A 24,461-nucleotide genomic window follows, 5' to 3' on the forward strand; every position below is an offset into this window, starting at 1 on the left:
GTAATACTGTAACAATGTAACACTGTAATACTGTAACAATGTAACACTGTAATACTGTAACGCTGTAATACTGTAACACTGTAACACTGTAATACTGTAATACTGTAACAATGTAACACTGTAACACTGTAACACTGTAACGCTGTAATACTGTAACACTAACACTGTAATACTGTAATACTGTAATACTGTAATACTGTAACACTGTAACACTGTAACACTGTAATACTGTAACACTGTAACACTGTAACGCTGTAATACTGTAACACTGTAACAATGTAACACTGTAATACTGTAATACTGTAACACTGTAACACTGTAATACTGTAACACTGTAATACTGTAATACTGTAACAATGTAACACTGTAACAATGTAACACTGTAATACTGTAACAATGTAACACTGTAATACTGTAATACTGTAACACTGTAACACTGTAATACTGTAACACTGTAATACTGTAATACTGTAACAATGTAACACTGTAATACTGTAACAATGTAACACTGTAATACTGTAACGCTGTAATACTGTAACACTGTAACAATGTAACACTGTAATACTGTAATACTGTAACAATGTAACACTGTAACACTGTAACACTGTAACGCTGTAATACTGTAACACTAACACTGTAATACTGTAATACTGTAACAATGTAACACTGTAATACTGTAATACTGTAACACTGTAACACTGTAATACTGTAACACTGTAACACTGTAATACTGTAACAATGCGTTAGGAGTAGAAGGTGAGGACGCTCTGGTGGTTCCCTCGGACCAGCAGCAGAGGTGGGAGGTCTTTGGACAGAGTCTCCAGCCAGCACATGTAGAGAGCGCTGGACACCGTCCCCTTCCTGGCCAGAGGCATGCTCCTGAGAATCAACACACACAATGGATTTATTATTATTCATCATCCTGGTCTCTAGAAAATGAACATCTGAATCCAGAGTTATTTTCCTCGCCATAATGAATGTGCATCAGACCCACGGGACCGCACCGCCCTGCACGCTCATATGACATATCGGGTTCTACCAGCTTCCTGCTAGCTGTATGTGGCTGTAATAATGGATATATTGGTTGTAATTCATCACTTTTATTATCTTCTAATACACCCATGGACTGTATGGTATAAGCTTGTACCGTGGTGGAGGTATTGACATCTCTGTTCCCAAACAACCGGCTATCGGCCAGTAGCTAGTAGCACAACATCAACAGAATTTAATGGAGTTGTAGGATATTTACTAACTGTGCAAAAGCACAGGACAAAACCTCTTCTACATCCATGGTCTTTGGTCTATTGGACCCTCTTCTGTCATTAAATATGACAATAGAATAGAGATAATTTAGTTTTGCTTTTGTACGTCACTTTGTAGGCGGACGTTTTACTGGCATCCGGTAGTTGTTTTCAGTCCACAATGGCGGAGGCATAGCTCTGCTGCTGGGTGCTGATGTTGCAATGGAACAATTGACTCTCACTTCTTATCACTTTTCCTTCTTTGTTAGTACTTTTACTGCAGTAAAGGATGTGAGTACTTCCTCCACCACTGTGTCATCATGTGACCACCTGGTCCAGAAGATGAACTTTGATAATGAAGAAGAGGAACTCTGAGTTCTTACATGACGATGAGTTTAGCCGCGCTGGAGTGTTCCTTCAGCAGCTCGTTCAGTCGGATCTGACGGTTGTTCTGAAAGTCACAAAACAAACAAACAACACGTTGTAACGTCACAGTGAACCTCAGCGGAGCGATGTGATTGGTTGTGACTGGGTGTGAGGCTGGACCTTGGCCCTGTAGAGCTCCAGCTCGTTGTCGGTGATCCTCCAGGGCTCCTGGACCTTCAGCCTCTCTGCAGCCTCCTGCTCCATGTCGTCTTCCTTCAGCCGGTACGGCTCGATCAGCTCCTTAAAGCTCAGCTTACTGCACAACCACACACAGACGCCACGTTAGATGCAACTTTAAATAAATGACAGCCCAACATCTATCAGTGAAGCTCTGCGGTCCTTTTAAATATCCTCATCACTTGTTAACTTTTCATCACGCAGACTCGCTGAATAAAAACCAGAATCAGGATAAACTGAGGTTAACCGAGGGAGCCGAGGCCAGACGCCATCGGAGGGTCGTACTTGTGTTTCTTGGGTCTGGTGTTGATCTCTCCGAGGACGTGGATGTCAGAGTAGTCAATCCTGAACCTGCTGAGCAGCGTGGCCATCCTGCCGAGACACACACACACACACAGTAATCAACATACACACTGTGTGTATGACGTGGAAATAAGACGACGGCTGATGTAGACGACTCACGCTCGGCGGTCGTGGTCGATGCGGTTGATCTTCCCGCCGATGAAGACGCGGATCCTGCAGTCGCCCCATTTGCTCCTGTTGGTCAGCAGGAAGGGAATCAGCAGAGTCAGACCTGCAGACACACACACAGATATTAGATATAGAGATTAGACGGACAGAACATCAGAGATCACAGCTAAGAGTCCAGTTGAGTACCAGTAAAGTGCAACAGAAAGAGCAAAGCGTATATTATATATATGAAAGTTAAAACTTAAAGCTTGACATAAAATTTGTATTATATATATATAAAATATAATATATAAATAAAATAAATAATAATAATAAAAAATAATAAATAAAAAAAATTAAATAATAATAAATAAAATTTGTATTATTTATATATATATATATATATAAATAATACAAATTTTATGTCAAGCTTTAAGTTTTAACTTTCATAAATATAATATAAGCTTTGCTCTTTCTGTTGCACTTTACTGGTAAATATATATATATATATACAGTATATATATATATATATATATATATATATATATATATATATAATACAGATTTTAATTAAAATAAATAAATAAATCAAATTAAAACTGCAGTTAAACAACAATTTTAATTAAAATTTAAATAAAAAAATAAAATGCAAACAACAAAAACAACAACTGACCTCCGTCATCGAACAGCCACCAGACGTCGATGGTTCCTTTGCCCTGTTTCTTCTTGAACTGTTGGCTGGTCTCCAGCAGACGCTGGTCGGCCAGACTCAGAGGAGACTTGGTCTCTGCAGCAGGTGATGATATAGAATCACATCACAAGGTGAGGTTAAAGAGGACGGACGTCTGTCTGTCTGTCTGTCTGTCTGTCCAGCAGCCAGCAGTTCACCTCTGCTTCCAGTCTTTGTGCTAAGCTAGGCTAAATGTTGGACTTATCTGGGATAAAGAAGGAAAGACGTGTTGGCTGTTGCCGTGAGGACTTTACCTCTCATGATGAGCGGGCTGCTCTGGTTGCTGGTGGTTTTGGAAGGACAGGAGTCGGAGTCTGGGTCTTTAGGCAGAATGACAGAAATCACCACGTCCTTACTGTCGACTGGAGGCTTCTCGTGGGACGACAGCAGCTCGTCTGCGGGGCCACACGGAGAGGCGTACAGTACATGCAGTATAGGTAGACAGACAGATATATACTGTAGAAGAAGACGTGACGTACCTTGTCCGTGGATGTGAGAGACGTCCAGTCCGTCCTGCAGTCGGAGGATCACCACTCCGTACTGCAGGTCAAAGGCGTCGCTAGAACGTAGAACACGTGATCAAACTTTACTGTCCTGAACAGGAAATATATATAGATGTAATGTTAATGTATCCTACGGAGAAGGAAAGCTTGCTCTTTCTTTCTCCTAAAAATGACATTCCCGTACAGCAAAGCTGCATTGTGAATTAGGTTTCGAGGGAAATGTAGTTTTGCCCTCGTCAGCCATCGTAAAACATCACAACTTCAAAATCTCAAAATCAAAAACTTCAACCGTGTTTGGGGCAACAACAAACCGAAGAGCCGTCAGTCCTTACTGTATAGTGCTGATGTAAATCTCCACATCTCTCATGTCTCCATCACTCCAGTTGTTCTTGAAACCCATGACCAAGGTGTTGGGTTTCAGACGGCCCAGACCGACCGCCTGAACACCAGAGAACACAGATTATAATCAGACAACAAGCAGTTAATATTGACTTTAATGAAGGAGGTTTGGTAGATGGGGTTCATATTTTTATATTACTCCACAATAAACAATCATAATGTAATTAAGCAAAACAACACAATCAAAACAATAACAGAGAACATGGTATAAAACTAATCCATCAACAAGAAGAAAATGAAATAATCCTGACACAGAAAATAAAATCTTAAGGAATAGAAAATAGGTGTGTGTAAGAAAAGGCATTAATATAAAAAAAAAATATATATATATATATATATATATATATATTAATAAATTAAATGTGTATTGAGTTACAAAAGGAAAAGTTTGCAGTAATTGGTTCATGGATTATTAATGTATCTGCATGGTTGAACAGCTGTGTAAAAGAAAATGATGTACCAATAATTAAATTAAGCTCACTGCATAAATATTATTATTTATTTTCTTTTATTTAAAATGTTGAACTTTTAATTTATTATATATTTTTTCATATTTCTTATTTCTTCTTCTTCTTCTTCTTCTTCTTCTTCTTCTTCTTCTTCTTCTTCTTCTTCTTCTTCTTCTTCTTCTTCTTCTTCTTCTTCTTCTTCTTCTTCTTCTTCTTCTTCTTCTTCTTCTTCTTATTATTATTACCATTTATTCTCCTCCCTGTTTTTGAATACTTTGTTTTTTCAATTTACAATTACCATCTGTTATTATATGTACATGTTACTTTATTTGTTATTGTTTAGGTAGTTGTAGTCATTAATACGTTTAACATCACTTCATGAATATTATTATTTATTTTATTTTAATTTTTTTCTAATTTATTATATTTCTTCATATTTTTTTCTTTTTATTATTACCATTTATTCTACTCCCTTAATATTATTATTATTAGTAGTAGTAGTATTTATTTTATTTAAAAATCTTAATGTCTAATTTATTATATTTTTCATATTTATTTATTTATTATTATTTTTTTGTTTGTTTTATTACCATTTATTCTCCTCCCTTGTTTTTGAATACTTTGTTTTACTGTCTGATATAATATGTACATATTACTTTATTTGTTATGGTTTAGGTTGTTGTAGTCATTAATACATTTATGTCCTTTAAAAAAAAAAAAAGATGACTGCTATAAAGCCTGCTACCACTCCCACAGTGAGGTCATTTTAATAAATAATAATGATATAGTGTGATGTTCATCCAGACAGGTGTTGCTACCTGCATGAGGAACTGCGCGCCGTGCCTCAGGTTGTCAGAGAACACGTGAGTGTAAAAGGCCTTGATGCGTTTCTTATTGAGCCAGCGCTGACAGCGGGCGTGTTCCTGAGACAACTCCTTCATGTTCGGCCGGCGGGTCACCTGCAACACGAGAAAGACACACACAGGTGAGATGACAGGAGGACACAAAGGAGGACATGCATGAAGACATTTCAGCGATGTAAAGAATGTCTCACAGAGACGCTGATGTTAATCTGAACGTACCGTCCTGACGTGAGCGCAGACCATGAGGCCGACGTTCTTGGTGAAGGCATGAACCAGTTGGAGCAGAGCGGGACGAGAGTTTGGAAAACCGGCCATCACCAAACACTGCGGCCTGGAAACAGGAAGTTTACACACTTAGAACATCACATTCATCTCGTGTTTGATGGAGATAACAAAAATTATTCTTCTGGTAAAAAATCTTTCACTGGATTTCAAACTCTGGAAAAGCTTTTGTTGTTTTCAGGGTTAATAAGTAAGGAATAATGTACATTGAGCCGGTCATTGTTGTGAAAGAATCCCCGACAGCTTGCGGCATCGCCCTGTCAGGGATTCTATATTTGTTATTATCCAAGGTTTTATCTAATGCCGCAAGCGGAGGGGTCTCTCATCAACCTGAAGGGGATTCTTTCACAACAATGCCCCGCTAGCTGAACATTATCTCGCTTATTACACGGCTTCTTACTGAAGAAATCAATAATTTGACAACAAACGGTCCTCCAGATTCCAGGTTTTGTGCTTTCTTCCCTTTCCTTTAGTGTGTTATGTGGTTCTATTTGTGAATGTAAAACGTCTGCAAAGTTAGAAAGCCCAAAGTCCTCGCCAAAGGGAGTTCCTCTCTCCCACAGAAATCCTGAACTGCCTGAAACACCTTGCTTGAAGTCTCGCCTTTTCTTCTGTAACATTGTGATGTCACCAAGTAAGACATTTGCATAACAGCTAGTTTGGTACGGAAGCAAAGCCCAGATATAAGCCCTCGAGCTGACCTGAAGTTTTTAACGTGGTCCTGGACTCCGGTGAGGTTCATACAGTGAGTCAGAGCCTGGTTGTAGATCAGAGCCTGAGTGGACGAACCCCAGTTCACATCTACAGGAAACACACACACACACACACAGAAACAGTGGTTGGTATCTGATCCGTCTCACTGTTTGCAGTTAGCAAAGATGAAAACGTGAGATCTTTATCTCCTCACCGGGTTTCTTGTAGCTGACGTAGATGTAGAGAGCGAGGACGATGAGCAGCGTGACCAGAGCGGCCCACCAGTTGATGACGAACATCACCACGCAGCACAGGATCGCCCCGGCCAGAGACACCCACATGTTGTAGTACCTGAAGCTGGGACGCCACCCTGAGGTGACACACGGGGATGACACCAAAAAGAGACGATGCTAATATTAGCAAATATTAACAGGTACGAGGAAACTGGATGAAACTGGATAAAACTGAAAAGGATAACCAGAGTTTAAGTTACACTTTAATATTATTTTTTACACTTTCTTCTTCTGTATTTAATTGTAAATCAAATACATTTATTTATATCGCCTAAAATCCCACATTCTTCAAAAAGGGCTTAACAGTTAACACATTTGACACCTCCGGCTTCATCCTAAAATGAATAGTTAGCTAACTTTTATGGAGGACAGAACCTGCTAAAATAAATAAAGAAAAAAGAAAAGACTCAATGAATAAATAAATAAATAAATATGCCATTAAATGTACCAAAAATGTATATAATAAATGTAGTCATTAATTAACTGATAAAATATGACATAAATTTATATATCTGTTTTAATTTGCTTCTTTCTATATTTACCTTTGTATTAATTTCCCCTGTCTATCTAGTCTTCTACGTAATTTTCCCTTTATTTATTTAATTTATTTAATTTAAATGATTTTTGTTATTTTATTGTTTATTTGTTATCTATTTTAAATTTATTTTTAAATGTAATTATTCATTATTAAATTGAATAAATAAATAAAATAATAATATAATAATAAATACATTTAAATTATTACATTTAAATGTATTTATTTGTGTATTTCTGAATGATTTTTCCTTTGCATTTCCCCCCTCCTATTTATTTCCTCAAACCTATTTATTTCTGTATTCTTTTCTTTATACATTTCTTTAGATGGTATGGACTGTGGTTCTTTGGCTCCACCACCTTAGTTTTAACATTCCCACTTTCATTATTTATGGTTCAAGTGCAGCTCTAGCTTCGAAAACATACTTGCTACCAATAAAGTTGTATTACATGATCTACGTTTTAAACATTGTTGGCAAACTCTGATAAAAATTCAAGACTCATGCAAGTGAAGGCATCAGGTTATCTTTCAGTGATCAACAACGACAGCAGCTCTAAACTTAAGATAAGAAATACCTCACTAAGGCTGGAAGTTGATGTTTAAACACTATATGTAATTATGAGAGAGCTTAATTCAATGCAAGTCTCTAATAAATCTCATCACCTGTCAGGACTGAATCAATGAAACTGTGACCTCAGAGTTTACCTGGAGAGTTGGCCATGGAGGCGTGGAAGACGGAGAAGTTAATGAGAGCGTAGGAGGCCAGGAAGAAGTTGGAGATGATGGGAGCGATGATGTTCAAATCGGCTGACGGGCGACAACAGAGAGGTTCAACATTAAAGAAGCTCCAGCTACAGTTTCATCGTTTAGAGAGTAGAAATGTCAGTTTGTGTTTAGAGCCTACCGATGAGGATGAAGGCGAGGCCGATGGCGAAGGTCAGGACGTAACCACGGAGAGGCTCGTTGTTCTTCCCATAACCCTTTGCAAACATACCCAGCCCTGGATAGATGTTGTCCTTACACAGAGCCTACAATCACAATATCATTCATTTCATTTCATTTGTTAATTCAGTTGTTCATATATGGAGCACAAAACCTGCCAAAATAAAAAATAAATTAATGAATAAATAAATGACTCAATAAATAAATAAGTCATTAAATATCGCAAAAATAATATTACAAATAATTAATTCATAAAAAGTATTTCTGTTTTAATTTGCTTCTTTATTTATTAATCTTTGTATGAATTCCCTTATTTATTTATTCTTCTGTTTAATTTTCCATATTTATTTATGTATAAAGGGATAAAACACAGGCCAGTGTAGTCCTAAAGCGTAATGTCTACACAGTGTGTGTGATGCGACTGTAATTATACCGTACATTGTTGTGTATTTTGAACAGTTTAACAGTCGATTGATGACGTTGATGTTGACTGAGGTGTAATTAAGAGATGAATAAACCCATCAGTAACAGAAGAACCATGGTGTGGTGTATTTCCTGGAGGGAGTGGTTCTGGTAATAAATGAGATAAACTCTCTGACCTGGAAGACTTTGGGCGCGCTGAGCAGCGAGGCCAGAGCCGACGACAGAGTGGCTGAAAAAATCCCAGCGGAGATCAGAGGGCCGAAGCCCGAGACCATACTCATCACCTGGACGGACACACACACACACACACACACACACCTTTAGCTTCACACTGACCAATCACAATCCATTGTATACAAGTGACATGACTTCAGTAGCGTAGAGTAGTGTAGTCATCCTGCCATGTAAGAAAGGATGGGACAACTTAAAAATAAATAATTAAATAATAAAACAAGAGCAAGTGTTTCTGTCGGTACGGACCATGTCATCGATATCAGTGTGTGTGTGTGTGTGTGTGTGTGTGTGTGTGCGTGTGTATGTGTGTGTGTGTGTAGGTGGATGCTGTCAATGGCTCTCATTCAGCTCTGTCTCCAACCAGCGAGGGAACCTTGTGACTGAAAACAACAGTCACTATTATCACTGCTGCACACACACACACACACACACACACACACACACACTCACACACACACACTCACACACACAGTGCAGGCCGACGGCGTGCAGAGAAACGCGCAGCACTCTGACACGATTCACACTCGTGTTCAACAACCACAACAGAATCTGCAGGTGTTTTAGTTTAACAAAGAGTCTGTTAAAGCCCGTTAACAGGTGGAATCACAGTCAATGTTTAGATGCATTCAAGTAAGGTTAGAAAGGAATATCCTCTCTGAGATCTTTCCAAAGGTTTCTTGCTTTTCTTTTCTCTTTTGCTTTGGTAGATTTTTGCAAACACAATGGGATGCTTTTCCGCTCGCGGATACTGTTCTATGCGCTTGCGGATTTTGATACTAATTAAACGCCATAGTTATGATTTGAGCATATTGTTTTATGCTAAATGCAGTACCTGTGAGGGTTTCTGGACAATATCTGTCATTGTTTTGTGTTGTTCATTGATTTACAATAATAAATACATACATATATTTGCATAAAGCAGCATGTTTGCTCACTCCAAAGTTGAAAAGAGTATTAAATACTTGACGATTCATTTGCGATTAATTCCGATTCAATATTTTATCTATTGACAGCCCTACTCTTTATGCTACGTCACTGGACTTCCTCCTTTGCTGCCGTCATAATTACTACAACCACTAAAGGTCGGCGTCGTCTTCTTGTTTTCGTTTCGGTGATCAATCTGAACCTACTAGAAGGTGTAGCAGGCCCCTTCTAACCCATATCTATGAGGCTGATAACCGCTGATAACGCACATTCGACTGGCTGATAACATCCGTAGTGGGTGGTAAAATGTGTCTCTTTAAATTGCAGACATAGTTAAAGTAATATCCAGGGATTAAGATACCGTCTATGTATCATAACATGAAGTTTATCACACACTATACAGTCTGAAGATGTGTTGGAGGTAAATTATTAATCCAGGGAGTGAATGTGATCAAACCGCCGCTGATGTGTGTCTGCGGTGGGAAACAGGACAGTGTCGTATCCTGACACGGCATCGCTGCAAAAGTGTAGGCTTCCATAGAAAACAATAGCTGTGGGTGTTTGGATGCACGTCACACTCTCTGCTCAGTGTGTGCTGGCCTTTATGTAACACACATTCCTGAGCGTCTCTCTGAGAGTTCGGAGTGAAATAAACAGTAAATGCCTCAAACCTGATTGGTCATCATATATACCAGTGTGTGTGTCAGGCTATACCTGGAAGTCGTTCATCAGGCCGTACTGACAGCCTCCCTCCTTGCAGATGGAGAAGTCGTAGCCCAGCGTGCAGGCGGCGTCGGTGCAGTTCACCGTGTCGCTCACCGTGTCGTTTTGGTCGCCGGTGGCGTCCCTGACGATGCAGGAGCCTGCAGGAGGAAACCAACACACAACAGCAGAGCATCGTCAGAGAGGTTTAAAGTTCCCATATCGTGCTCATTTTCAGGTTCATGCTTGTATTCTGGGTTTATACTAGAACATGTTTACATGCTTTAATGTTCAAACAACACATTATTTTTCTCATACGGTCTGTCTGAATATACCTGTATTCACCCTCTGTCAGATACGCTCTGTTTTAGCGCATTTCAACGGAATTGCGTTGCTAGGAAACAGTTTGGGTCTATGTTTACTTCCTGTCAGCTTATGTCATTCACATACACTGCAACAGGAAATAAACTGGGACACATTTAGAATATTTAACTTTGAAAACGGTTAAATTGTCTAAATATTGTAGATTTGTGAAATCACAAATGGACAGAAATCCTGACGGCTTCTTTCAAACGCACAGTTTCTGAATATGGGCTGTGTGTATTTATCTGTCGATTGAGCATTTTGATACTTTCACAGTATTTATATAGCACTTAAACCTGCTTTATAATATAAAAGACATGAAAATCTCACTTTTTACAATATGGGACCTTTAAGCCCTGTTCAGACCTGGTATTAACATGCGTCCTCAATGATCCGATCAATGATCCGATCAATGATCCGGTCTGCGCTCCTCACATGAACAGACAGGCAGACGTGAGCGCTTGTCTGCCTCGCGGCATGGAAACGGCCTCTGTGCTCTACTGTATCCTGTCGGTACAACTGTATTTTATTAAACTATATCTTATCTAAAGGCTACATGCAAAGTGCATTATTATCATATTGTCGGAGATGTGTCGCTGTTTTTGTTCCGCTGCTTTGCACAGAGCTGACACCTTATATTGTTGTTAATAAAATGTACCCGAATTCACAAATATGTAGGATATTACTACTGACATTCATGTAATATGACGTCACAACGGCTGCTGTATTAAGTGAGATGAAAACTCTTATACACTTGAGTGTTAAAATCGATATTACCTGCAGAGATGGTGACAGCCACGTAGGTGACTCCTGTGATGAGGATGGCCAGCAGAGTACCTTTAGGGATTGCTGACTGAGGGTCCTAAAGAAGGAGACATGATGAGATTCAAGTTTATCGTCTAATCTGCAAATGTACCTCGAGCCTCGAGCAGTTTAAAGACTAAAGCTGAAAGCATTGCTTCACTGATTTCTTCTGGTTACAGTAATAATAATAACTTTTGTCTGTATAGCACATTTAATTTAAAAAAAGGAACACAATGTGCTTCACAACAGATATAAAACACATAAAAAAACAGATGGAAGAAAAAGGAGCATTAAAAACAAACAGAAAGGATTCGGAGTCATTAAAAAAAGAATAAAATGAAGTATAAATAAATGCCAATTAATATTGTATGTGAGCTTAAAATATAGTAAACGTTTCTAGGTAAAAGCATGGAAAAGTTTTATTTTAAAAGTTGTAAGTGAGGTGCACATTCTCAACTCTGCAGGACGACTGTTCCAGAGTCTGGGGCTGTGTGAACCAAATGTTCTTTAAGTGGTGAAGAGCAATCAAAAAAGACATTTTTGAGTCACTGACTCCTGAAGTGCAATTTACAAGAGTGTCAACAGGGCTCAGATGATCAGAGGAAGCAGAGATATAGAGTTGTACGTCATCTGCGTATGGATGGATGTCATATTTGTGGATAATAGAACTTAGCAGCATGTAAAGATAGAAAGGAATAGGGCTTAGGACTGAACCTTGGGATACACCACAAGAAATATTTACTCATTCTGAACATGAACTTCCCAAAGGAAACAAAGTAGACTCAGCATCCTACAGTAGGTAAGACTAAAATAAGTCTAGAACTGTGGCAGAAAGCCTAACGCAAGCCCAAACGAGTCAACCTTCGCATTAAGCCTACTGTTGTTTATATTTTGGAGACAAGAACGAACTTCTCGCCTGCCTTCCTGCTTTGTCACCCATGGCTGCACAATTCAGAGGATGATATTGGCCTGTGCTGCACGCATATACAGATTTCGGAGGAGACCGGCGGCGTTGAAAAAAGCCTGCCCTTTCAAAACTACTCGCTACTCGTGTTAGCGGTCCACTTCCATGTTTTGGTACAGTTGGCTTTCCACACCTGATGCAAACTAGCCACCATTGCAAGTTGACCTTGAGGTCACGGTACACAGTGTTCGCACTAATCAAACAAACTGGACTTTGGGGTCAAGTGTACTCGGATCCGGGCCCGGGTCCCTTATGTGAAAGCTTCCTTAGACTTTGAGCCACTGCGATGGATTTGAAGGGTAATTTCCTGGACTGCTTTACGGCACAAAACAGAGCAAACACATCTAAAGGCCCAGACACACCAACCTGACATCAAAGAACTAGCGGCAATAAAGGCCGACTGTTGCGTCGCCTCACGTCGCCTTTGTCTTGGCCAAAAAGTTTAAAGTTAAGTTTCTCTTTTTAGTGCTACTCTAAAAAAAAGAAAATTCTCTGACAACCATCAATCATACACGAAAAGAAATGCAAAACCAACCGTGAGGTCTCCGGAGATGTTGGCTCCAGCCAGGATCCCGGTGGCAGCGGGGAAGAAAATGGCAAACATCGAGAAGAAGGATTCGTCCTCTCTGAAGTCTGGACCCAGGTTCTCTAAGAAGATGGCAGCTGTAGGAGGAGATTAGTTTAGATTAGACTCTTGAAGAGACCAAAAGTTTGGGTAAAACCAAGAGAGTGCAGACTGACAGTTGTAGCCGAAGAATCCTTTGGGCTCTTTGCTTTCCATCGGCATTAAGCTTCCTATGAAGTAGTTAACGATGGCTGCCAGCAGGATCACCAGGAGGACAATCTGAGCCTGATGGACAGAGAGACAGAGAGAAAGACAACCATCATATTATTTATTATATAGGGAATCAACAACGTCAGTAGGATTCATCCTCTAGGCAACATGAATGTTTGTTCAAAATTTCATCTAAATCCATCATATAGTTGTGGAGGACCTCAATGGTTTTAATATGAGTATCTTGTGTCTTTGAGATGTCAGCAGAGGACTTTGGGTGTCCACTATTCACAGTCCTACCTTGGCTTCCCACTCCATCCCAGCTACAGAGATTCCCAGCAGCAGGATGACGGTCAGAGTCCCGACGATACGAATGTCATTCAGCTCATCGGTCATCAAGGCATCAACATCCTGCGACCAGCAACCAAAGCAGGAAGAAGATCGGTATCAGAATCAGTGCTCCATAGACAGACTGATGAACGTTTGAATGGGTAGAGCAAAGTGTTTCTCACATTAAGCATCTCGACGACGGTCTCTGCAAAGCCTACGACGTACATGGCCACAGCCACGGCGTTGGCGAAGGCAAAGATGAGACCAATGGAGCCTCCGAACTCCGGCCCCAGACTCCTGGAGATCAGGTAGTACGCTCCTCCTGGACAGCAGTGATACACGGTATTAATCATTGGTTAACTTTACGGATCAAGTGTCTTTCTCAGGGGACACTTTAACGAACACTGACTCAATTAAAACATATGTACAAGTTTCCTCCTGACTGCGCCTGGGTGCAGCTTGAGCGATCATTGTTACATCAAACATGTTTGATTTTCACAACAAGACAAACACGTTTGTGATCCTGGTTACGATAAAAGTCTGAACATGTTTTACTAGTCTGGAAGTCGGTTGCTAAAGGCAGAATGAGTTGGATTCGTCGGTTGCGGTTCGTAAACACACTTGTTTTGGAACAAGCTCTGTCTGCTTGGCATTTCGCCTCGATATATTTGCGTTTTGTTTGGCGCTGTGTCCGCCATTTCCACAGCTTCTTCTTGTATGTGCGGTTATGATTTAGTAACTTGTTGCTATGTTTTTTATAGACGGTTGACGCCCAAGAAACGTCCCAAACACAGCAAAATCAGAAAATCCAGGCAGAGGGCTGCACGGTCTCTGCAGATACAGAACACGCCACACACTTCTAGCGGGTCATAAGTGATGATTGAGGGGTTAAACGGTCCTTTATGCAAATGGAGCCGTCCAGTGCGATGCGTCCAACTCACGAAACTTGGACCAAGCTGTGAAACTAGGCGATCTAGTTCTAAAATGAAACCAGATTCAGCAGTGGCATCGCCCATTTCTATCAAAGAATGTTTTCAAAAGTAGATTTTGGTGGATTGTTTAGACGGAAAAACAGAAAGTTTACGAGCAGGCCGCCGCGTTGTTTCTTGTGCAGAAAACCAGGAACCGATCAGGTGCATTCTACTATAGGGTACGCCAGGCACGCCGGACCTCATGGACATGTACTGCTGGATTTAACATCATAGACGTGACCACTGACTATTAGTGGAACAATTTAGCCACAAATTCACAGACTGACCGTACACGGTCCAGACATATACGTACTTAGTTTGGACCGAGTCTTGTTTAGGAAAATCTTTCTCATTGTGCCTTTTAAATGCAAATATTTTCACAGCCAGTTAGTGGTTTTAAAAACGTATATTTTGTACAGAATCTGAATCCTCTGTATTTTTAGGAAAACAGGCTGATAAACAATCAAAATCTCCTCATTTGCAAAATAAAAGCTTGAGTGCAGTGGCTGCTCTCACCTCCTCGTACGAAGCCGTTGGTTGCTATAGCAGACGTAGACAGACCAGTGATGGTGGTGACCACAGTGGCCATCAGAATGACGGCAATGGTCAGTCCTGTTTCACGTAAAACAAATGAAAACAAGCCCAAAAGAAAGAAAGAAGAGAGAAGTTACAGAAGATTTTAAATAAGACAACTTTGATGCATTGCATCATCTCCAGAACGATAGACAGTAGTTAACCATGTTAAACAGATGTGCCTGTAAATGTTTCAAGTAGCAGTTGTAGTACTTGTGTTTCCTTGTTTCAAGCTAGCCTCCTGGCTAAAAACTTTTATTATGTGTCTCTCATTTTATATCTTTGACCAGCCAGGTTGAATTCACAGCTACTGTTAATTGTTTTCAATGGCTTTAAGGAATAAAGCTGGCAATATTCTATAATTTAATTAACTTAACCATATTCCATGAAAAGACCAAAACCATTCGTCTCTCAATACTTTCTGACTTCCTGTCTGTGGCTCTCAGCTCCAAACCCATTGGTTCCTACCATAGACTGTATATAAGAAGTGGACGTAGTCATCGTGACGTCACCCATTGGTTTATAGACTACAGAAATTAAGCCTCGAGTTCGTCATTTTTGCCGTCGCCATCTTGTTTTTTTGCAACCAGAAGTGACACCAGAGGGTGGAGCTAAGTACAACCAAATGCTGAATAAGACATTTTTAGGCGACCAAAAAATAAATAAATAAATAACCTAAACCACGATCTTTTCTTGAACCTCACCAACGTAGTTTTTGTCACGTAACTTCCGTACTTAAAGGTAGGGTCGACGATGTTGGAAAGCTAGCATAATTTGAAAGTATCATCGCCTCAGGAGCTCCGTCTAAACCCCCAGACGAACCGTTGTATGAAGATTGAACGGTGAGGCTCATTGATGTGTTTTTAATGGATCTCGATGGCTCAGAGGAAGAAGAGATATCAGGCTTTATACTTGTTAGAAACATTCACTGATGGTTTTACTAAGTTCTACTAAGTACTGTAGCTACATCTACTGAGAAAAGCTTTATTCTCGTTGGTAAACTCCATTTATTACCCACCGATTCCAGCCTGTCCAACAATCCAGGTCATTCTGATGAAGAGCATCACACCCCAGATATTCAGCATGCAGCGGATCTGCAACACACAGACACACACACACACATAGTTAGTGTTACTGTTGAGTGGACCAGCTTGTATCCCCAGATGGGAGATGATGAGTCCCTTGGTGTGATTAATGTATCAGAGGAACGCTCACCAACACTCCTTTGACCCAACCAAACTTGATGGTTCCTCCTTTCGCCTCCTTCGCCGCCAACGCAGCCGCCACCACCTCAGCCGCTGTCGGCTCGTCTCCATTGGCCAGACCGTCCTCGAACGGATCCTGACGGCAAATCACAGCCAAGAGGGAAAAGAGTGGAAGACAGAGAGAGACAGACGGGGATGAAAAGTTGATTAATCAATTTGTTGATCGACGGAAAATTAATACACTATATCATCAATTTTTTTTTTTTTTATTTGATTTGATTAATCAAATGAAATTCACAAACTTTTCTTGGTTTTGAAGAGTTCTGTGTGTCATTATGACTTCACTTCACTTGAATTATGAATAAAATATATTAATTTATAAATCAAAAACTTAAATAAAGGTTTGCTCTGGTAACTTGTGATGAGCATTTGCCGTGTTCTGATACTTTAAAAAAACAGCTCATTCATATAATTCACTTTATATTAATTTAAGGGTGTTTTAGGCTACATGCTGCATCATGCTGATCATTGTTCTCCTCAAATTAAAACTTAAATTTAGCACTTGAATCTCAGAGTTTCTTCCTTCCGCCATTACGCCGCTGCTGAACGCAGAGTAGCTATCTTGAATGAACAAAAGTTTTATTTTGAATGTAAAAGTTATTTTGCACAAACCATATGATGGCTGTCCGTGTTTGCAATGAGGTACATTTGTGGAATGCAATTTGTTGTGTGCAATACTCTTTATTCTTCCTTTATTTCGTTTTGTTTTTATTCTTGTATTTATTGTTTTTATTTCAAATATTTTTATTCTCTTACTTTTATTGATCTTGCACCTGCCCATATACCATCTACTGTGTTCCCTCTGTCACTGATGACTGTGCAGTATGAATGTGTATAAGTCTCGCTGGACTGTAGAAACTGTATCTATTCACTATTCAGTAGAGGAAACATCATGCAGGTTGCCCTACATGCTGTATACAACTGTAGAGTAATATAATGTAATATGCAATATATATATACATATAACACAAAGTCTGCACTTTGTGTTATTTCACCTTTGGAATAATTGTATAATTCAACGTCCTTCTGTATTATCAGCGTACAATGTGCGTCTATGTTACCTCGATGTATCAGAGGAGTGGGAGCGAGGAGAGGGATGCCTGCTGGGTCATGAGAGGCTGCATTGTGTGTGTGTGTGTGTGTGTGTGTGTGTGTATGTGTGTGTGTGTGTGTGTGTGTTGGGGTCATGCCTCCAGTGATGTCACTGAGCCCACTCGGAGTCTCGCAGAACGCAGTCAATATTTGAAACACATGGCATGATTTACATACATTTTCATCCTCCTATTTTATTTAATTTTTACTGAATTTAAAAAGCTTCCTGAACCTTTTACTGAATGTTTCTTTAAATGTTATTTTCTTTTTAAGTCATCAGTGTATTCTCTGGCATTTTGTCTCCTCTTTTTGTTCTTCGAACGTGTTTATAAGTTATCCGTGTTGCAACTAGCAACATTGTGCAGCCCCTTTTTTCCGATTTATCCAAAGCTTTTGATTCTGTAGATCACACAATTTTTAATACAAAGACTTGGTCTGCCTAGTCCACACGTAGACTGAACCATTGGCGTGTTCTTATTTATAAGGCTGTTCTTGGTCTGCTTCCATCTTACCTATACGGACCTACATCCTTCAAAAAAAGTACGTGAAGTTACCATCTTCGCTCCCAGGACTTAATCCTACTAACTGTGCCCAAACTCTGTACTGAACTGGTAAAAGAGGCGTTCCAGTATGCTGCTCCGTCTTCTTGGAATCAACTACAAAATGACCTGAAACTTGGAGAGCTGGTCTCTCTGAATGTCTTTAAAGTGCTTCTAAAAGATTTGGAAACAAGCACATCTGGCTGCAGATGTTTTGAATGCTGATGAATGTTTGTTTCGACACCTTATGATTCTGTAATTTGCTCTTTGTCTTCATTTTAAGTTTGTTTTATGTCTGCAACTGTGTAACTGTGCTGCTGCTGCCTATCTTGGCCAGGACACTCTTGGAAAAGAGATTTTTATTCTCAATGAGTTTTTACTCCTGGTTACAGCTGAAATATAGAGTGATATTGTGCTTTTAGCTGACGTGTGTCGTCTCACTGTTTTGAGTGATGCTCGTTCATGTCTATGTAGAGCGAGCACAAGCGCGAGCAACATGACGCTGACTTTCGTTGACTTAACGACCACAGGTGTCGCTGTTAACAAGACATTCTGAAAGTTACAAATAGTCCCTTTAAATAAAATGTTGAATGCAGGACTTTTAGTTGTAATGAGGTGTTTTTAAAATTGTGGTAATGCTACTCTAAGTTTAAGTAAAAAGTCTGAATACTTCCCTCTGGAAAAGGTTGATTTAGCTGTGAAATCTGACATTGAAGTTATTTGAAGTAATGAAAAGATGTTTTATTGTTTTTACTTTGTCCAGTTCATCGTGGAGCTCCGACAGCGACGGTCTGATCAGCTTCTCCCCGAGAGGTGCAGCAGTCTGCCGGTAGAAGTCGATGTTGGGCACCGCGTCTATGGTGTTGTGTCCGAAGGTCCTCATGTAGTAGGTGTTGGAGTAGTTCTCCGAGATGTGCGTGTGCCCTGTGCCCGTTGAATGCAGGCTGACCGCGTCCGGCTCGTGGGAGACATCTGGAGGGAGCCCGATGTCCATTTCACCGCCTGAGTCCAGGAAACCCACCGACCTGAGCCGGCCTTTGGACTCCTCGGGCGGCTTGGATCCATCCGTGGAGGCCTCTGTCACCACATCCACCTGGAAGCGGCTCTGAGGAGAGCCACCACTCTTCAGGGACGGTTTCTGTCCAGACATGTCACTAACGCACCGAGAGACAAACGGTTACCGAGAAATAATAAAACACCTGTTCCAAAAACCCTTGGGGAGGTTCCAGTCCAGGCAGCAGCAGCTCCGCAGCATTTAGTAGCGAGCAGTCAGAGCAGACACACACAACCTAATGACCAGGGAGAAGTCATCAAACTAAACATTTAGATAGAAAAGTCACAAGGCAAACAGTCCTTTAGTCCTCTGGGTATACGAGGCGCACCAGGACGCACGAACCAAGATCTGTGCGTAAAGGACACCAACTCCCTCTCTCTCTGTCTCCCTCTGTCCATCTGTCCGTTCATCCACTCAGATGGTAACTCAAACAGTTTATTGTCATCTCTCTCCTCCTCTCTCTCTCTGGAATCTCGAGACATCCCAGCATGTCGGGAACACGGCGGAGAGGAGGAGGAGGTGGAAGAGGAGGAAGAGGAGGAGGAGAGGAGGAGGAGGAGGAGGAGGAAGGAAAAGAAGAATTGATGGATCGCTGTCCATTACGCACCAAACTTTGGCATGCGTCCTGGCGCATCCAAGTCCAAGGAGAGAGACAGAGAGGACTCTTGAAAAGATGATGGAGGGACAGATGATTTATCAAATCAAGTTTAGATAACACTGGACATGAATCAGTTTATACATCTACAACCTACTGCGCATGCTCAGTCTTTTTTCCAAAAGCTGCAGAAATAAAACACTTTACATAAAACCATCAGAAATATAAACAGTGTGTGTGTGTGTGTGTGTGTGTGCGTGTGTGCGTGCGTGCGTGCGTGCGTGCGTGCGTGCGTGCGTGCGTGCGTGCGTGCGTGCGTGCGTGCGTGCGTGTGTGTATAAAACAAAGGGATTTGTCATCACTGCTGGTGACACACTGAGACATCCACACAGAGGCCTGGAGGCGCACGCGGGGAGGCGAAGGGCGTGCGTGTGCATGTGTATTGTGTGCGCGTGCAGCAGCATCGTTTGCATAGGAAACAACAGCTGCTTTCTTTGACAAAGTGCTTGATGTTGGAGCCAAACACTGAACAATAAATACCAGGACTGAACAATAAATACCAGGACAGAATGACAGGAACCAGTTTAACCAGTTTAACCAATCAATTTAAAAAATTGAGATTACATAAACCGTCACCGGTTTACAGGGATTTTACTTCTGTTCATTTGATGATAATAAAGTTACACTTAATTAAACGATGCCTACAATGTATTTTAAATAGGGCTGTCAATCAATTAGAATATTTAATTGCGATTAATCGCACATTTTTTATCTGTTCAAAATGTACCTTAAAGGGAGATTTGTCAAGTATTTAATACTCTTATCAACATGGGAGTGGACAAATATGCTGCTTTAGGTAAATGTATGTATATATTTATTATTGTAAATCAATTAACAATACAAATCAATGACAGATATTGTCCAGAAACCCTCACAGGTACTGCATTTAGCATAAAACAATATGCTCAAATCATAACATAGCAAACTGCAGCCCAACAGACAACAACAGCTGTCAGTGTGTCAGTGTGCTGACTTGACTATGACTTGCCCCAAACTGCATGTGATTATCATAAAGTGGGCATGTCTGTAAAGGGGAGACTCGTGGGTACCCATAGAACCCATTTACATTCACATATCTGGAGGTCAGAGGTCAAGGGACCCCTTTGAAAATGGACAGTTTTTAGAGACCTGATACCTGACAGGTGAGGTTCTCTGTGGTGCTGAAGCTCCTGTGATGAGTCACACTGACACCCGGTGGTGAACACGAGAACTGCAGGGTCAGACTGTGAGTGATACAATAATCAAATGGACAAAGACCTTGTTGAAGAGCTACTGCAAGCAGAAATTAATGAATTAATGAAAATCACAATTAACTGAAGTAGGAACACGGACATGTCACTCAGCCTGCTCTGTCATATTTAATATCCTACCTAATACATGTACAGCAGGTAGAAGATATACAGGCACGAGATCAATACAGATATACAGGTGGGAAAGTAACATGCCAGCCAATCAGAAACCAGTATGCAGACATGGTATTAAATATTATATACATCTTTCCTGTATTTGTTTTGCTTTCTCATATTTCTTAATAAAGTGTCTCTGTACTTTTGTGCATGTTTTAAGGTCATTGCATATCACGTTATTGTTTCTGCATCTCATGTCGCCTCATACATCAGCTCTCTGTGTCTCTAATCTGCTTTTTGAGTTGTGTCTGTCTGTTGTTGATTGTTTTTTCAATGGTTAAATGCAGAGGTGAAATATGTCCCTGTATGTCTGTGATGAATATAATAAAGTTTAACTTCAAGTCAAATGTATATTGACTAGATGTATGTAGACCTAGTGCATATAGAATATACAGTATACTGTGGTATTTTACTCTGCTCTGCGGGTTTTTCTGCCTCATTGTTTTTGCAGATTTGGGGTTTCAGTTATTTATTTAATCATGTTAATATTGTGTGTTGCTTCCTCGTTCTTCTTTTTATTTGAAATGGGATTAATGAATCTTTTTCAAACTGAACAAAGGGATTAAATCTCCTACTGTGACTGTATCTGCATAGACATGATTAAACACACAGCTGTGATGATGAAACCCACAAGGAGACGGGTTTATTAGTCGTAGTGTGATCCGTGTTCAGGTTCGGTAGAGCCACCTGGCCGTCACCACGGAGCTGTTGTACCTGCAGAGAGTCAACAGAAAGAAAAGGTTAGTAGAAAGCGTCCAAACCAAACCGGTCTCGTCTTGTGAGGTGTTTTACCTGGAGAAGTGTGAGGAGCGAGGAGCTGTTCGTCCTGTTTGGCTGAGAAGAGCTGAGGAGGAGGAGGATGAAGAGGTGGAGCGGTGGCTGGAGTCCTGACCGTGGCAGAGACGCTCCTTACCACCAAGACACAACGACTCCTCCATAGGAACCACGGGGATCTGTGCTAGAGTGGCGTTCTGACACGCACACACACACACACACACACACACACACACACACACACACACACACACACACACACACACACACACACACACACACACACAGTGAATGTGACTGGGCAGTTTGACATGAGGAGGTGCGTTTGTTTTCCTCTCTGGTACCTACCTTCATCAGCAGCCTCTGGTGCTTCATGTCCTGTTTCCACGGCATCACGTACAGTTTGGGGATCATGGGATGTCGGACTGAGAACGTTGGGATGTGTGAGCAGGACAGCCTCAACGGGAACACGAGAAGAGAGTTTAGTTCACTTTTCAGACGTCCAACAAATCTCTCATCACGACTTTATCTCCTCTGACTTTAGTTTCGGATTCTAATTTTATTAAACTTAAAGGTCCCATATCGTGCTCATTTCCAGGGTCATACTTGTATCTTGTGTTTCTATTAGAACATGTTTACATGCTTAAATGTTCAAAAAACACTTTATTTTCCTCATACTGTCAGCTTTAATATACCTGTATTCACCCTCTGTCTGAAACGCTCCGTTTTAGTGCATTTAAGTAGAATTGCAATGGAATTGCGTTGCTAGGTAACAGCTTGGGTCCATGTTTACTTCCTGTCAGCTGATGTCATTTACATACACTGCAACAGGAAATAAACTGGGACACATTTAGAATGTTTACGTTTAAAACTGTGTAATGATGTATATATTGTATATTTGTGACATCACAAAAGGACAGAAATCCTGACAGCACAAATAAAATAAATAAATAAATAAAATAAATAAATAAAATAAATAAAATAAATAAAATAAATAAAATAAATAAATAAATAAATAAAATAAATAAAATAAATAAAATAAATAAATAAAAAATGAAAATGTAAACAAAGAACAGTTATTCGTTTCAATTTTTGTGTGTTAAAGTAATTAACATTTATTTAGTCAACACTTTTACAACAAACTGATACTTTCTTGACTTGCAAAATTATATTTTAAAAATGACAAACATCATCTGTGGGATTCATGGTCAAATTCAAACGGGATCAAAAAAAAATTGTCTCTCTCCGTTGACTACCGATCATACTTTTTCTGGAATAAGGTCCCGTGGTGGTCCACCAGAAGGGGCGGGATTTAGCCTCTCTCTATAAATGTTAATTACTTTAACACACACAAATGTAAATGAATAACTGTTCTTTGTTTACATTTTCATTTTTATTTTTATTTATTTATCTTAATATATAATTTATATAGCAATCATTTCCCTCATATAACAGCTTTCAGTCTAAATCAATTTGACATTAATTCTGTTATTTTCGTTAGTAAAAGGTCAAATTTGCTATTTTTTCTGTTGGGTCAAAAGAAAGTCTCCATTTTTAAGAGAATCCGATAAAAAACAACAAACTACTGTTTTGTTTTAAACTTCAAATGTTCACATCACAGCTGATTATAATTCTTAAAGAGGAACTATTATGTTTTTGTGCGGTATATAGTGTGGTATATAGTTTTTGTAAATGTAAAAGCAAAGTTATAAAGCCCATGCCAAAGAGAGTTCCTCTGCCCAACAGAAACACCTGAACTGCCTGAAACACCTTGATGAAATCCCGCCTTTTCTTCTGTAACTTGGTGATGTCACCATGTAACACACTTTGCCTAGCCGCCAGTTTGGCACGGCCTCAATCAAAAGTAGAGGGGTTGAAAAATAAAGCATTATTTGAACTTTAACTCCTTTAAACATGTTCTAGTAGAAACCCCCAAAATACAAGAACGCATCTGAAAATGAGCATCATAATAAGTCCTCTTTAATGTGGAATTTAACAGTTCAGCGTTCAGTATAAAAAACAGAAACGTTACTCACTCATGTCGGCGAGAGCTCCCTGCAGCTTCGTCCATGTTTGTTGACTGTCAGGGTCGCCGTAGAAACCTCCCAGTGCATGGTGGGTAGTAGAGGAGGATTACAAGAGGAACTGAGAACTATTGGTTTAAACTGACTGACTGGTTTCTAACTACAGATTCTACTGAGATCTTATTTTTACCATGTGACAGCTGTGTTGCATTTTTATGTGTCTATACTACAAAAAAGGATCAATTAGGTTGTTAAAGATGCCTCTAATGTGATGTGAGGGCAGAAATGAAGCATGGAGGAGGTCCATAAGACGTGTTGACTCTCTGTAGCAGGAGAAAAGCTCTACATCTCTACCTTATGTTGACGTCTTCACGGCCCAATATTAAATAAATAAATATGGCTAATAAATAAATAAATATATATATAAATAAATAAATATGGTTATTTAATAAACAATTGTGGCTATGAAATAAATAAATATGCCTATGAATTAAACAATTATGCTTATGAAATAAATAAATGTTCCTATGACATAAATAAATATGGCTATGAAATTAGTAAATATGGCTATTAGATAAATAAATATGCCTATGAATTAAATACATA

At 39.9% G+C, this 24,461-nt stretch overlaps 2 protein-coding genes across 2 annotated transcripts; both read right to left on the minus strand.

Annotated features, from left to right (window-relative positions):
- Window positions 1-703: 703 nt before the first annotated feature.
- On the minus strand, window positions 704-19,424 carry LOC141769983 (solute carrier family 12 member 2). Its single transcript, XM_074639541.1, has 26 exons — window positions 18,697-19,424; window positions 16,262-16,387; window positions 16,065-16,140; window positions 14,990-15,085; window positions 13,685-13,824; window positions 13,473-13,583; window positions 13,139-13,247; window positions 12,933-13,060; window positions 11,407-11,491; window positions 10,279-10,427; window positions 8,583-8,690; window positions 7,946-8,069; window positions 7,747-7,848; window positions 6,428-6,583; window positions 6,222-6,321; window positions 5,458-5,569; window positions 5,194-5,334; window positions 3,860-3,966; window positions 3,504-3,583; window positions 3,279-3,419; window positions 2,968-3,081; window positions 2,307-2,418; window positions 2,130-2,216; window positions 1,788-1,923; window positions 1,625-1,692; window positions 704-879 (listed from the first exon to the last, which is right to left on the minus strand). Exons 1-26 carry the CDS (start codon window positions 19,090-19,092, stop codon window positions 744-746), a joined length of 3,240 nt encoding a protein of 1,079 aa, XP_074495642.1. The 5' UTR covers window positions 19,093-19,424; the 3' UTR covers window positions 704-743.
- A 2,248-nt stretch (window positions 19,425-21,672) lies between these two features.
- Window positions 21,673-24,010, minus strand: LOC141769984 (sperm-associated microtubule inner protein 10-like). The gene is made up of 4 exons (XM_074639542.1): window positions 23,868-24,010; window positions 22,180-22,288; window positions 21,850-22,028; window positions 21,673-21,771 (listed from the first exon to the last, which is right to left on the minus strand). The coding sequence occupies exons 1-4, from the start codon at window positions 23,900-23,902 to the stop codon at window positions 21,726-21,728; spliced, it is 369 nt and encodes a 122-aa protein (XP_074495643.1). The 5' UTR covers window positions 23,903-24,010; the 3' UTR covers window positions 21,673-21,725.
- Between the last annotated feature and the right edge of the window lie 451 nt (window positions 24,011-24,461).

Source organism: Sebastes fasciatus, chromosome 6 (assembly GCF_043250625.1).
Source record: "Sebastes fasciatus isolate fSebFas1 chromosome 6, fSebFas1.pri, whole genome shotgun sequence".
Lineage (NCBI taxonomy): Eukaryota > Metazoa > Chordata > Actinopteri > Perciformes > Sebastidae > Sebastes > Sebastes fasciatus.

What these genes read in the sequence shown, in the direction of transcription:
- LOC141769983 (XM_074639541.1), bottom strand. Translation starts at nt 19,092, where the DNA reads ATGTCTGGACAGAAACCGTCCCTGAAGAGTGGTGGCTCTCCTCAGAGC. An exon ending in CCGTCGTCGAGATGCTTAAT is followed by an intron (nt 13,584 to 13,684) that starts GTGAGAAACACT and finishes TGCTGGTCGCAG; the next exon opens with GATGTTGATGCCTTGATGAC. An exon ending in GACCACGTTAAAAACTTCAG is followed by an intron (nt 5,570 to 6,221) that starts GTCAGCTCGAGG and finishes TCCTGTTTCCAG; the next exon opens with GCCGCAGTGTTTGGTGATGG.
- LOC141769984 (XM_074639542.1), bottom strand. Translation starts at nt 23,902, where the DNA reads ATGGACGAAGCTGCAGGGAGCTCTCGCCGACATGA. An exon ending in GGGAGCTCTCGCCGACATGA is followed by an intron (nt 22,289 to 23,867) that starts GTGAGTAACGTT and finishes GTTCCCGTTGAG; the next exon opens with GCTGTCCTGCTCACACATCC. An exon ending in CGCTCCTCACACTTCTCCAG is followed by an intron (nt 21,772 to 21,849) that starts GTAAAACACCTC and finishes GACTCTCTGCAG; the next exon opens with GTACAACAGCTCCGTGGTGA.